The 15,033-nt window shown below is 48.7% G+C and overlaps 1 protein-coding gene across 1 annotated transcript; it reads right to left on the minus strand.

The window, feature by feature from the left end:
• Window positions 1-7,373: 7,373 nt before the first annotated feature.
• On the minus strand, window positions 7,374-13,718 carry LGALSL (galectin like). Its single transcript, XM_074150147.1, has 5 exons — window positions 13,672-13,718; window positions 13,419-13,490; window positions 13,167-13,255; window positions 12,490-12,667; window positions 7,374-9,801 (listed from the first exon to the last, which is right to left on the minus strand). The coding sequence occupies exons 1-5, from the start codon at window positions 13,702-13,704 to the stop codon at window positions 9,658-9,660; spliced, it is 516 nt and encodes a 171-aa protein (XP_074006248.1). The 5' UTR covers window positions 13,705-13,718; the 3' UTR covers window positions 7,374-9,657.
• Window positions 13,719-15,033: the final 1,315 nt, after the last annotated feature.

The raw sequence follows: 15,033 nt of genomic DNA on the forward strand, positions 1-15,033 counted from the left end.
AATGTATCATGTTCCCTAGCTGCCAGCTACACGCAGGATGAAGGTAATCAATACAGCTGGTAATACATAAAGACAACGATTATAATTACAACCGATTCCCCTTTCACTTAAAAACATCATCTTCTAGCCTACATTATCACAGCTTCAGCTGTACAATGCATGAAAACAACCATGCGTTTCCCTTTGCTAAATAGAATCCTGTTATTTTTGCCTGAGAGCATCTTTTGAATAGCTCAAAGAGGTTCGGTTTATTATGGGAACCCTCAACCAGTTCATACTCCAGGAAGCGCCCAGTTGCTCTCAATCAGTGTGTACTTCCACCGAGATCGAGAGAGATCTACCTGTCTGCATGGCTCAGGCTGTGCTTGCTGTATTTTGTCCAGGAAAAGGCGTGTGCACGTCATCTTTTGAACTCAAGGTGCAGCAAACAACTGCCTGCTAACAAACCTCATCTTCCATCTTCTGGCTTCTCTTCTGCTGGATTTAAATTCCAGGTGAAAGCACTGTGAGTCAGTGGAGGCTGCAAAAAATTGACAGAATGCCATTCAATTTTTACTATTTTTTAAAAAAAAGCATATTTTGGAAGGCTTTTGCAGTACAAATAGCCCTTCTGATCCCAGAGGAGCTACTCACAGTGTATGGCATTACTCGATCTTACGGTTGGATATTCTGGTCCAAAATACCATGTCTGCCTGGGGAGTGGAGGAGGGGGCCTGGGAGTCTGAACTTCAATGTTGTCGCCAAAAGTCATGGTGTTGAGGCATTAGGTGTGTGGAAATCACTACATTCCCAATCACAGCAGCGATTGCTGAGAAACTGTTGTTCCATCTCTGTTCTTCCCTCTCCTTGCCCGCAGAACAACAGCAGTAATACTGGAAATGGCAAGGAGCAGTCTTGAATTAATTGTAATTAATTGATTGTAAAGTTTGTCAGTGCCTTGAAGTTCTTCGGCAAGTGGCGCTGAATAAAATACACCTTGGTCGCTGTCTGTAGGGGCTGTATAAAGCTCTGAAGCCACAGGAGAATTCCTCTGGCTGCGGCGTTTCCAGCCACGGTTCTCTCTTGTGGAGAGGACCTGCCCGTCCCTGAGAAAAAGCGGTGGAAATGGAGAAGAATGGATGTGGAAGCTGTCTTCTGCATCCATGCAATAATCCAGAGCTGCTCCCAGCTTTGCCCTTCAGAATCTGATTTGTAGCCACTGTAGCTGATTTTATCTTTCTTCCAAAACCTGGATGTAAAAGGAACCCCGCTATCCACGCTGCGGCCTTTGTACTTTTAAATTAAAATATTTCATTTCCCCCTGGTGATTGTAGTGAATCTGTTGCTTTCCCAAGAACGTTTTTTCTACCTAGAGCCATACCCTGTCCTTCGTTCGGGGTTGGATCTCTTCTAGATGGTGATTATCTTTCCCATTGAACAGAGAATTTCTTAGAGAGCAGCCAGGAAAGAGCCCTCTCTGCCTCTTTGAGCACGCAGCGCTGGAGCTGCTACTGTAGCTTGTCATACATTACAATGCTGTCAGCACTGGCTTTTCTCCCATCACAAGGGGTTTTTGGAGCCAGGAGAAGGCAGAGCCACTGAGCGCTCTGGGAAACCTCCAGCACCTCCATCAGCCGGCCCAGAGCTCTGCCTCTCTGCCCCTTTGAAGCAACACCTGCCCGTGGCCTCTGGGCACAAAGAGAGCATGGCTCTTGGCTGTTAATACCAGACTGCGTAGTACTAAAACCCCCGCCTTTCCTCTGCTGCTAGGATTTACTGTTCAGCTTCAATCAATGAAGCTTTTTTTTTTTCCTAATGAACTGGGCTTTTGTTCCTACCTTTCAGTGTCTCAAGGAAGCCCTGCTCTGCAAACCTGGAGTCAGCGTAGCTCTGTTTCACTGTCACTTCTGACTGCTGAGGGGGACTTGCAGGTCGTCTTCTGCCTGTTGGGAAGAGAGCTGCTGGAAAACACCTCCTTCTCAGGGTCTTTCACTGAATGACCCCCCTCCCCACCCCCAGCATTACTGCCCTGATCTAGCAAGGCACCAGCGTGGAAACTGAAGCCTCAAAACCTGAACAGGATGAGAAATGTGTAACCTTTGGAGAATGCTGGAGCCGATGTGATGTTTCAGAGCCAGCGTCTATTCTTAGAAGAGTGATGAAAGTCATAATTCAAAAACAAGATCCAGTGCAGTGCTAGTGCTCGTATTTGTGGTATTCCTGTGAGTAAATCCCTCAACATGAATTGGCTTGACTTCAAGCTCAGAAACACCCCACCAAAATAAGGCCCAGCTGTGAGGCATCCGTAGGACTGCTCTGGATGGGAGAGAAGTACACATGGCACCTTCCACACCAGCCACTCTCAACGGAGTGGGCAACTCCGAAAGCTCACGTCTGTCGTTTACTCTGTATTACAGGTCAAAGGAGAATTTTTCAAGGGCCACTATAGGCCTTAGCCAATGCACGTAGTGAAATTTGATGTATATATTCCCCCTTTTTCAAATCCCCCTCCAGGCCCTTCTGTGGCTGCTGTTGTTCTGCTGTCTGGTGGGGACTAGATGCTGCCTTTATACCATTCACAGCCATTTCTGGTTTGCATCTAGGTTACCTAATGCTGTGTTTGAACTCGAAATCTCTAGGTGTTTTAACATACCCCGTTTTAGGGACATCTAAACAGAGGGCCAGTTTCATGCTGCCTTTGAGCAGGGATGGCCACAGATCCATGCTCATGGGTTAGAGCTAGGATGAACTGTGTGGGGAGCATCTGATTCATAGTCTTTTTATTTGGAGAAAACCCACAGAACTACCTGTATTCAAATCCTGCTCATCTGCTGCTTGGATTTTGAGGTTTCCCTCAGAAACCTCACTCATTTTTTACAGCCACAACTGGATGTAGGGCATAATCCTTTCCCATTTGGGTCATGCAGAATTTTTCCAATAGCTTTAAGTGAAAGAAGCTGAGACTTTGAAGTTTCCTCTTGCACTTAGGTCAGTGTGAACTTTAGTTAGGATCGTGCCAACGTGTGAAACGCTGGATTTCATACTAACGTATCTCTGGAGCTGATCTGGTGGTTTTACTCACCATGTAACCCTCACCCGTGAATCCAGTCCCACCAGAGTAAGCTTGAGCATGTGTGTGTGAGTTACGCTGCTGATGGGCCGTTTTATCCTCTGCAAAAGTGACCGGCCGTTGGTGTCTAATGTCCTGGCCGTACGGTCTGAGTCCTGCTTGTTAACTCCTGAGGCTTATGCTGCCCAGTGATGTCAGCGGGAGCCTTGCATGAGCAAGCAAGCTATTCTTTCCTCTAATTAAGTTACTTGATTGTTCTGTATAGCGTGTTTAAACTTTAAAGGAGTTTTACACAAGCTGCTACCAAAACTGCGCATCTCCTGCCAAAATTTCACACTACGGTTTTATGAGGGAGAGTTAGCTGCCTCTGAAAAAAAGAACATAAAAGAAGCCAGAAGTTAAAGAAGTCAGGAGGGTGTGTAATGAGCATTAATAGTTCAGACAAAAGACAGAACAACCTAGTGAAGATTTCACATTTTATTGTTATTAAAAGTTCAATATGAAATTGGCACAAGACATAAAAATAGATCTGTGGTGAATGATACATATTACTATTATTGCCCAGTCATTTCGTGCACACCCTCACTTTTTAAAATTCAGAAGGTAATGAATATAAGCCATTTCATCGGCTAACTGCGAAACCAGTGCTACTGCAGCAGAGAGAGGCTGCGCTTTCTGTTGGCCCTATCAAATGGATAATACAGACAGAAATAGTCCTCTATTCATCCTTAAAAATAAACTCAGTTTTAGAGTATGCCCCAGCTGAAAATAACTGGAGAGGGAGAGCTAGAAATACCCCTTTTCTTATGGACCTATTTCCATGAAAGTCAAAAGGATTTTTGCCGTGGATTTTAAAAACAGCAGGATATGGTTATTTGTTGACAGGCAGATGGAGAGGCCTAGCAACAGAAGCGAGGGAGGACCTGTGGCAAAGTATGAGTTTATTATTTTGATCTTGCACATGCTGCTAAATCTCCTTGTTGTAGTAATTGTGTATGTTCATAACAGCAGTGATTGCTGGGAGGAGCTGGGAGGGTGTATCAAAGCCAGATAAAGCGTCTGCAGCTCATTTTTTCTCCCCGTTTGTGTTGGCCTTGGTTCTAACCCCACACACCATTCACTGCAAAGTGACTTTTTACCTGTATGCTTTCTGATCCTCATGAGAAGAATTAGAACAATACCCACAATTACAAAAAAAAAAAAAGCTCACTAACTGTTCCTAGACTTGTGTAGCTTTTCCTCCTAATTTCTGTGCTTATCACAGCATTTTGGACTGCCCTCAGCCCGACTCTTGTTCCTCATCCTGTCATATCAGTTCCAGGGGTGCTGGGAGGTTGCTTGGAGCCACCACTAACTGGCTCAGCAGAATTGTGGTTCTGCAGTTTTCTGCAGAAAAGGTCACTGTAACCAGCCTTAGTGTGGAAAGCAGAGCCGGGGGTTTCTGTGGAGAGCACCTCTGATGGATGGGGGGCAAGATGAGCCCCACATCAGATACACTGATTGAATCCAGTACCTGAAGGGGGCTACAGGAGAGATGGGGAGGGGCTCTTGATCACAGAGTGGGGTCATAGGATGAGGCCACAGAGATGCTGGGAGGGCTGGAGCCCCTCTGCTGTGAGGACAGGCTGAGAGAGTTGGGGGGGTTCAGCCTGGAGAAGAGAAGGCTCCGGGGAGACCTTAGAGCCCCTTCCAGTCCCTAAAGGGGACTTTTTCTTCCAGGAAAGCTGGGGAGGGACTCTTGATCAGGGAGGGGAGCCATAGGATGAGGGGGAAGGGTTTTAAACTGAAAGAGGGGAGATTGAGCTGAGATCTGGGGAAGAACTTCTTTGCTGTGAGGGTGGTGAGAGCCTGGCCCAGGTTGCCCAGAGAAGCTGTGGCTGCCCCATCGCTGGAGGGGTTCAAGGCCAGGTTGGAGGGGGCTTTGAGCAACCCGGTCCGGTGGGAGGTGTCCCTGCCCATGGCAGGGGGTGGGACTGGATGGTCTTTAAGGTTCCTTTCAACCCAAACCATTCTATAATTCTAATGTCTGTGGGGAAAAAAATAGCTTAGTGGCATGGCTATTCCTATTATTTATTTGGGAGCCTCTTTCAAAAAAGGCAGGTAGGAACATGAACCCGTTCGTGGTTTCCAAACTTGTGAGCAATGCTGGTTTTTTGCTGTGTGTCCTGGTACGGGGTTGCGGAAGGTGGCAGCTAAGAGTGGCAAATGCCTGTCCCGGGGACACTGTCATGCAGCTCCAACAGCCTGTGCTCTTGGCTGGCTCTGAAATGCTCACTGCCTCTCTCTGTACTCATGGTGTATTAGGGCTACAGCACGTCACGCTACCCCAACACTACTACCAAGCCTGAGAGCACTGGGGCTACTCTTTTCTCGTTTCCTCCCCAGTGAATGGTTTTAAATCATGGAAGATAAAAATCTCAGTACTGCTCCCTTACATTAAAATCTCAGGGCTTCAGTCTCAGCCTCCTAGCAGGAGAGTGACAGGGGTGGGAAGCTGGCACAGCAGAATGGTGAATCAGGCTCTCCCTTTGGTTTTCAGGCTGTTTACTCAAAACAGCCCTTGAGAAAGATGCTATGCCTCAAGCAGATGTCACATTCAACCGGTTTAGCAATATTACGCCTATTTCTTCTCAAGCTAGTCAAGGAGGGGAGGGAGAATATAATATATGTTAGTGCAAGTTCACATAGACAACATATGAATATTTAGTACAAAATGTTCTTTCAAGGTGGGGCAAACATTTCTAATTGTGACACAAAAAGAAGGTATTTTGTAACATTTTTAACAGCTTGGCTGTGAAAAAGCATTTATGTGAAATATGTTTAGACACAGACTACCTCACATGATACCACAGTATTGCAAGGCTCTTTCTGAGTAGGCAATAACTTTTCTTTTTTATTATTTAATTAAACCAGCTATATCACAGCCAATTCCAAACAGAACTAAATTGGTCATGGTTTTTTGGTAGGTATTTTTTTTTTTGCTTTTTCCTCTTTGGAAAAAATAAAGCTATGCTAAGTTGAGGGATTCCACTCCTCATGGGTCTTACCCATTCAAGGCTTCTTTCATTTCCTCGGGAATACTCAGCTAACAACTTCTACTGTAAGATTTCAAAAGTTGGTTCACATTCTCACTTAGTCCTGAAGAATTGCGGCTTCCAAGAAGCTCACAGACTACTTCTCCCTTCTGAAAAACATTTCAAAAACTTGGCCCAATTTGGAATCAGTCTTATTTCAGGTCTGGTAGGGCTTATATCCAAAATGAAGACCTGAATAATCCCTAAATTGTGGAGACCAAAGAATTCAGATACAAATTTTGCAGCACAGTCTCCCATCTTGAACGTTTGGATTTGGCTCAAGGTCCAGCTGAACAGAAAAGTTTAAGGCCTTGGTTTTCTCTGACTTACACGGCACATAGATGTGTTCAGCAGTAGCTTCTGAACGCCATCAGCCAACATAAGCCAAGCACGCGTGGAACAGCCCTTGGTTATATAGACATTGTCCTTCTTTCGCCTGCCATAGCCTGGTACCGCCCAAGAGCACAAGAAAAGTAAAAAGGCTTCCAAGCCGGTGTTAGGCAAATAGATGTGGAAGCCTTAACAGTGACTTTCTGCCCTTTCCTGAGCTCTCAGCCAAACCACAACCCATCAGAAATGGGTTCACAGCCCTTTTTGCCTCCGAGCCTGGCTCAGAAACCACAACAGGGCAGAATCAGGTGGTGGGCGCCAACAGTTGGCAGAGTTATGCAAAGGCAAAACCAGACTCAGGTTCAAAAAAGCATTTTCCTGAGATGAACTACTGGAGTAGGAGCAGAGGCAAGGTGGTATCACTGGGCCGTTTTCCCTGTCAGAGACGTCGCCGTTGTGATGGTGCCTTGAGTTCATCTCAGCATCCCCGGCCTAGGCACTGTGCAGGACAGGAAAAGTCCAAGGGGTGTGCTAAGCTATTCCCGGTGCGCTACTGGGAATCCCGAGCAGCTGAAAATTTAAGTCAGCCAAATCGCTTTTTCTGGGCTACAGTAAAGGCACAGAGGAAAGGAAATCTCTACTGGCGTTGTGCTGTCAGGGAGATCCCTTTTGGTTTTGTGCTACTGCAGGGTCACGGTGCTGCTTACTGTCTCCAGCCTCCTACTTATGGCCCGCTGGACCAGCAGGACAACCTCAGGCAACCTTGTTATCGGCAAACCTGGCTTTACAGATCCAGTTGGAGAAAGCGCTAGGCAGGGAGGGTGCTAGATATCTCTCCAAACAGAGTTCATCATCTACCTGCATCCGCTTTGGAACTATGGAGCATTTCCAAGCTGGAGAAAAATCCAAACACCTCATGTAGAAGCACCTTTCCCTTGGATTTTTATTATCATTTTTAAGAATATATTTTGTACCGAAACACTGTCAGCATTCTTTATACAACGGAAAATGACACAGTCATCATGTAAAAGAGTAAAAACAGAGCAAGATAGGAACATTTCATATCAAGATTCAATGTGGAGTACAAACAGAATCTGATGTACAACTTAAAAGCCACACACCAGATAAAAGATCACCTGGAAAACAACAGGTTCTCTCTTAAATTTGGAAAAAGGAGGAAAAGTCAGGGAATATCAATGTTAAGGCTAAAAATTCCATTTAAAACTTGTATTTTGTAGCTGGCAGCCTGATTCTTAACTCGTCTGCAGCAGCAGCAACACCCCGCTGGCTTTACAGAGAGATTTGCACTTGCATGAAATAAGAATCAGGCTTCTATGCTCGGAGCACTCTGATTGACCTCAACAGGCTTTGGACTAGAGCCACAGTTGGAATTTCAGCTTGCAGTCTAAGGCTTCTTAACTGCAGGCCAAATTAGCGCAAAATGAGGCTTTACAACTGGCATTCTACCCTTAACTTTGGATATTCCAGTTCTGGTTGCTTTAAACCACAGCTTTATTGCAGGTTTAACATAGTTCTGTTTGTGAGATTCTTCTCTCTCCCCCCCCCCCCCCTTTTTTTTTTTTAAATACTGTGCTACAAAGGATGTTTTTGTATTCTGTGTCTTAGAAAGTCCCTATATTACATGTTTTCAAAATTGCCTAAATACGTGTTTGTACCAAGATTATAACTACTCAGAAAGACCTGTTATAGTCTATTGTGAGCAGCCAAGGAAAAAAGCGTATTTAGTCCCAAAGAAGTCAAGAAAAGTGGCTGTGTTCATTTATAGTGTAGCGCAATGACTGTGTTTATACAGCTATACCTACTATTTAAAAAGCTACTTGAAAAGTTATTATTCATGTGCAGTAGCTGATTTTCAAGCATTAATAACTTGGCTGTCTAGACAAGTTTTAATTGTCATATCAAAGGCCGAATATGTTCTCAAACAAGTGCAAAAAATCTCCCCTCTCCCTTGGAAAGAGGCTGGTTCTCTTTCTGAGCTAAGAGACTGCCAAATTTAACTTTTTCTCAGGTTATAAAAGCACAGTTAAACCTACAAATTTGCTGTTGAAGTTTTTAAAACAGATCCAACTTTTAACTCAAACCTATCCTGTGCAGCAAAGTTAGTAAACCCTGAAAAACAGTTTCTAGTGAATATGCAAAGAGTTCCTCCCACCTCCACCAAGTACCATGCCCGCATTTTCCCAGGGCCTAGAGGGCTCCATTAAAATGTAACTAAACGTTCGATAGGAAACATGGTTTTTCAAGAATGATATGTAAAGTTTACCCAAAGAACCTAAGACATTTTGTACATTCAAAATGTTTACACTTTGCTGTTCTTAACCATTGGTAAGATTGTTCATTTTTACTAATAATACATACAATGAGTATAAATAAATAAACTACAGATAAGCTTTAAAAATTGTATTAACAATACATTGTGCAAAAACTCGTAACGATCTACATTCTATGCAAATACCCTGACTAAAATATACAGGCTGTGTCCTCACACCCTCATTCGGTTTTTGCACAGTCCTCGGGCCAAATCAGCGGCTGGGAGCAATCGGCAAAACTCCATTGCGAGCCATGGATGTAATGCCGATTTACACCGGTAGGAGAGCTGGCCCCAAGGCGTGTGCAAAAATCCCATAGAAATCAGTGGGAATTGTGCTTGACTAAGGACTAGACAGTTTGATTGTACCCCATTAAAGTGAGTGGGAGTTTTGCCATTGATTTCCATGGAACCAGCCTCAGGCCCCGGGTAAGGACATCAGCATGTGGCCCTATGTTGTGCTACACTACTCCACTTCAGTGCAGAAACAATATTTGCAGAAGAAAAACAAATTTTGTGTGTGTGTGTGTGTGTGTGTCACTGCTGTTCGTTAACTGGTTTTAGCACTGCATTTCAGAAATTGCCTTTCTGTGAGATTTGAAACAAGTCTGCCAGTCTTTCTGAATCCACTCCAATTTGATTATCCAGCACAGGTGAGCTCTTTTGATCCAAGAAAAATGGCTCAATGTCTATTAACCAACAGTGTTCTTCATTAGGATAAACAACAGCCCGGTTCATCGGCACAGGAGTGAAGAACTGCATGCAGAAAAGGAACGAGGCAGCCTTCCTACCATAGCTGTGTCCAGAGCCGGCTGTCGCTTCTCCAAACGGGCGATGGCACGTGCGCCGGTTTGGAATCTGCAGTCCCGACAGGCTCAGCCAAGTTTCGTAAGCTGAAGATCTCCGTTTATCTTTATCGTGTCAATTGCTGACAGTGTTTCAATACGGTGGTAAAAATCAAAGAGCTGATGTCCATCCACAAATATTCTAAACCGGGGATGCTCGCAAAGTATCTCAACCTGTAAAAATAAAACCATGGAGTGTGTTGTTTGCAGTGTAACTGGGAAGCTGTTGCACAGAATACAAAGAGCACTCCATTAGCCGTTAAGCGGTCTCGGTGAGGTTACACGTGTTGCTACTTATACGCCACCTAACAGTCAGGGCTGACACCAGTTTGCCCCCACGACACCAGTTACACTAGGGTCGATCTGCTCTAACTTCACAGGGACGTTAATCCAATCTCACGCTGTCCTTAAGTGGGAAGGACTCTGGATCCTGGTCCCACTGGCATCAGGGAGGTTCTGCCTCTTGGAATAATGCCAGTAACAGACTCAAACTGCTATTACAGGGAGAAGAAATTGTATCCCCAACCCCAAATCTTGCATTCCTTGCTGCAGGTTTTGTTTTGTTTTGTTTTTTGCTACAGAATGAAGGGGCAGTTCCCTCTGCAATGCTTTCCATGCTTCCGTTAATTTACCGGAAGGGAGTCGAGAGGAGAGGAGGGACAGGTTTGCCCTCCCCTCCCACACGTTCACATAGAGCTGCTGCAGAGCTAAAAAGCCTTCACTGTTGTGGCTGCAGCCAGCCCAGGACTCCCTGTTGGACTAGACTCCATACTGGGGCTACAGCGAGGGAAACGCAGCGCCAGGATGGCTTGAATTCAGCCAGACAGTTTGCAGGAGGCACAACCAGGATCAGGGAGGGACACAGCTCATCCCTCCTCCTGGAGCCCTGCAGAAACGCTCTGGAAAAGCTTACAAAGCCTGGAGCTGAACAGGCTTGGACAGGTCGGGAGATTCCTGATGTTTGGGGTGGCTCGAGAGGGTGCCCTGTAGTTAAGCTTCGCTGGAGCTGTCCCAGCAGGAAGCAGGGATATGAGGGCATGGAACACGTGCGTTTCTCCCAGGTCCTCGGAGACCTCCAGGCCCAGACAGGCTAAGAAGAAAATCTGCAGGGAAGCCAGGTGTAAATCCTGGGTCATCTCAAGAGGCTGGTAGTCTGGAGCGGAGCACTGCTACCGGGCACCCGGCTCTGCCGCTATTACAGCCTATAGCAGTGGGAACGGGGCCAGCGATGAACTCGGCGTGCCGAAGCCCCGACTGAGTTGCAGCGGGCAGTTGGGTAGAACTCAAGCTCCTGGGGACCCAGTCACACACCGTGTACGCGGGGACGTGCCCATAGTGCCACGTAGCGCCTGCGTCACCGCGGCAGCTGCACCCAGCCCTAGGCCGCCCTATGTAAAAGATATGGTTAGCCTCAACACTGCTTACCATCCATTTTTTTTTTTCAGATCACCCTGGGCCATGCCAGAACAATAATTGGACTCTGGATTAGAAGTAATTGGCAAGAACACTTAATAATCTAATTCATTCACCGAGAGGGAGACCATCAGAGGCAAAAAGCCAATTGGAGGCCTAAATACCATTGTGCATTTGGGGGAAAAAAAGAAGAAAAACAACAACAACTCCCTTTCTACAGTATCTCATGCCAAACGTGCAGTACTGCTGTCCTCTCATGTCAACTGTCATTAGTGGGACACCCATAAAAACACGTAATTTGTCTGGCCCAGCCACCACCCACTGCAGGAGGTTGCTGGAGCCAACCCCCTCCGCTGGAGCAGGACCAAGCCCTTTCAAGTGCCTTTCCCACATGCACCAAAAGGGTGTCGCCAGCTCCGATGGGAGAGTTTGGAGCAGCAAGCCACTGGCAGCGAAACCAGTCGTAAAGACCCTCTCAAAACCCCAGCATCTGGGGGAGACGGTGAACTTTTGGGGTTCGGGGAGATTCTCTTGGAGGCAAGGGGGATTAATAAGAGTTTGGCAGCTGGTCAGAGTGCTGGCATTTAGCAGAGGGGCTCGCGAGGTTTCATAAGAGGGACAGGGAGGAGAAAGAGGAGGAGGAGGAGGGTTTTTCTGGGTCAGCCGTGTGGAGAAGTCATGCAGCCTTTTTTCCTCAATGTAGTGAAGCCACCGAGAGAGAAGCAGCCCTCTGCAGCTGCATACTTTGTTAGTCCTGATTTGCAAAGACATCTTCATGTAACCATAAACACCACAGATGGGAATCTGCTTCTAGGTCAACCCAGTCCATCCCCTGCACCACAGTGATTCCACATACACCATTTCCAAGCGACTACAGACTTTAAATTTAACAGGAGATTTAATCCCAGGCTTCAGAAAAGAACACCACTATTGCTTAGCTGTTTAATCTGCTAACGTGAAGGGCTACGGTCAGCCCCAGCCTAACATCCCCGGAGACAAAGGATGAACAAGATCCTTATTAGCTGCGCTGAACTGCAAACACTATGTCCATTAAAAACGCCATCAAAACATACGGCAGTCCCACCGCGTATTTACATTCTCCAGTAATAACCTGTAATGCACTAATAACATAGAGGTACTTTTTAATTTACAGCTATAAAACTAAGCTCAGGAAGCGTGCTTCGTCACGCAGCGTTCCAACCTCCCACTTGTCATAGCAGCCCGCTGAGGTGTCCGCAAGCCCCGTCTGCGCTGCCCGAGGCTGCAGGCAGCGGCGGGAGCTCTGCGCAGCTCCCGATGGATAACAAACCATCCCACAAACGGTGGCTCGGCCAAAGAAGCGCAGGCCAGACTGGGGATTTCAGGAGAGGCGAGTCGGGTTCTGCCGCCGCTATCATCCTATCACACTTTATCGGATGCAGTGCCCGGCGCCGCCATCCTGGTACTCACCCTAAAAGGCTGGTCCGGTATAAATGGAAAGTAAGGAATAGATGATTGCTCTTCCCCCCATTCTCCAGCTACGCAAGAGTTTCTGACAAACTGTCTGTCTGTAAATACGGCTTTCAGTTCGATAGCCACATCCGCAGGAGGATCTTCCGACTCCCCGCAAGTAAGGCTGATGCCAAAGCTGCAACACACACAAAACGGCTCTTGGTCACCCAGAAACAAACAGGCGAAACAGCCCCAAATGCCGCCGGTCTCCTTTCTCAGCTTATTAAAGCCACCGAGGGTACAGTGGCACGGGGCAGGGTGACAGCTCAGCTCATTCAGGCAAAGCTCAGCAGGGACAAGAACATGGTTATAGCATATATATATGTGTGTGTGTGTGTGTGTGTGCATGTGCGTTGTGCATGTATGTGTATATATACATATATATATCTATATATGCTCCTTTACTCCCAAGTGAAAAGGTGGGAAACAGGATCCCTTAAAGAAATGCCCCCTCTATGGGTCAAAGGAGAAATCAGCACGCTATATTTAAAATGATAAAAATAATCCCTCTCCAGAAAGGAGGGATTCGTGTGTTTGTGTCCGTGTGTGTGTCTGTGTCCACCGCCCCCGCCTCGTCTCGTCCCCCCCCGCCCCCCCCCTCCCCCCGGCGGGGGACAGCCCTGCCCGGGTGTTACCTCTCGGGATTGAGGTCCACTATGCCCATAACTAAGATCTTCTTTCCCGGCCTCATTCCTCCTTTGATGTGCCCACAGAAAGGGACGATCTGCAAAGGACAGGGGAGGGGGGGTCGGGGGTTGGCCAGGGTCACTCGGCATCACCAGCGGCCGCCGTGCTGCAGCCGGGGGTAAAGGGGTTTAAAAAAAAAAACAACCAAAAAAACCACAACACAAATACCCCCGCCCTCCCCTCAAATAAAGGTGATTTACCAAGCGAGGGAAGTATACATCAGCTTGCACCGGGGATCCCAAGGAGTTGTTTAAATGCCCGTCCTCTATTTTCTGCAGGTAGAAAGGAGAGCGCTGAGGCAGGGGCAGGCGCGGCCCCTCCCGGCTTTACCCACCCACCCCCCGCCGGTCCCCACCGTGGGGGTCCTGCCCTGCCCGCTCCCCCCCCCCCCCCCCAGCCCCGTCCTCAAGCCCCGGGGAAGGCGCGGGGGGGGGGGGGCAAAGCGGCACTCACCAGCGCGTCCCGCTCGGCCACGGTCCCCGCCATCTTGTGGAAGCTGCGGCGGCGCTGGGGACGGGGCGGAGGGGGGACTGGCGGGGGCGGGGGAGAGGGAGGGAGGGAGGGAAGGAAGGAAGGAGGGGGGCCGTGTGGTAGCCCCGGCGGCTGAGGGACAGCGGCGGAGCAGGAGCGGAGCCGGTGCAGAAGTAGGAAGGCGAGGAGGAGGAGGAGGAGGAAGAAGAGGGGGAGGTGGCCGGCTCTGCCTCGCCCGGCGGGGAGCCCAGCCCATGGCCCTGGGGGGGCGACGGGCAGGGCGGGGGCTGCTGCTGCCGCGGCCGCCGCCGCTGCTGCTTTCTCCGCGGCGGGGCCCGGCTCTGAGCGGGGGGGAGACTGTTGAATGGGAGACCCCGGCCCGAGAGGGGCCGGCCCCGCTGTGGGAGGGAGACCCCGGCCCGGTGGGCCTGTCCCTGAAGAGGGGGACACCGGCCCGGCGAGGCCTGGTCCCGCTGAGGGGGCAGCGGAGGTGTTGGTGGGCCCGGGCTAGGCCCTGGCAGCTCCCGGCCGGCTGATGAGGGGCCCGGGAACCCCTCAGGTGATGAGTGCTTGGTGAAGGAGCCACAAGAGCCCTGCGCCCTTATTTTACTGGCACCTTAGCCAAGCCGGGCGCCTTGGTTAACCCCCCTTCTCCAGAGGGGGGAGAGGCGGCTCAACACCTCACCCCACCCCTCCCCCCCCTCCCCAAAATGTCCTGTCACCCCCAGTGGCTGTTTTTGGGGACACGTCTCCTGCAGTCTCCTGGCCAAGTTGGGCTGGCAGCTCCTTTGAAATCCTCCCCGCCGACCTCCTCCTAATGAGAGGCGGTAATTGCATAAGGCTCGTTAGAGAGCGGAGAAGCTCCTATTTACGTGCAGTGTCCGCCAGTTATGCAATGTGGCGGTGTCCGTGGGTGTCCTGCTCTGCCGACAGCATGGCTGAGGCCACCAGCCCTGCAACGCCAGGAATCACTCGCCTTTACCACAGGAGGAATGACTTGTTCCGGCAAACACGCTGTAATGAACCTGTTGATGAGTTCAGGATCGTGGGGGAAGAGGGGGGAACTGAAGAAGGCTTCCTCGCCACTGGAATTTGGTGGCATGAACACAGAATCATAGAACAGAATGGTTTGGGTTGGAAGGAACCTTAAAAATCATCGAGTTCCACCCGCCTGCCCTGGGCAGGGACACCTCCCACCAGACCAGGTTGCTCAAAACCCCCTCCAACCTGGCCTTGAACCCCTCCAGGGATGGGGCAGCCACAGCTTCTCTGGGCAACCTGGGCCAGGCTCTCACCACCCTCACAGAAAAGAAGTTCTTCCCCAGATCTCATCTCAATCTCTCC

The sequence above is a fragment of the Numenius arquata genome, chromosome 7, assembly GCF_964106895.1.
Source record: "Numenius arquata chromosome 7, bNumArq3.hap1.1, whole genome shotgun sequence".
NCBI lineage: Eukaryota > Metazoa > Chordata > Aves > Charadriiformes > Scolopacidae > Numenius > Numenius arquata.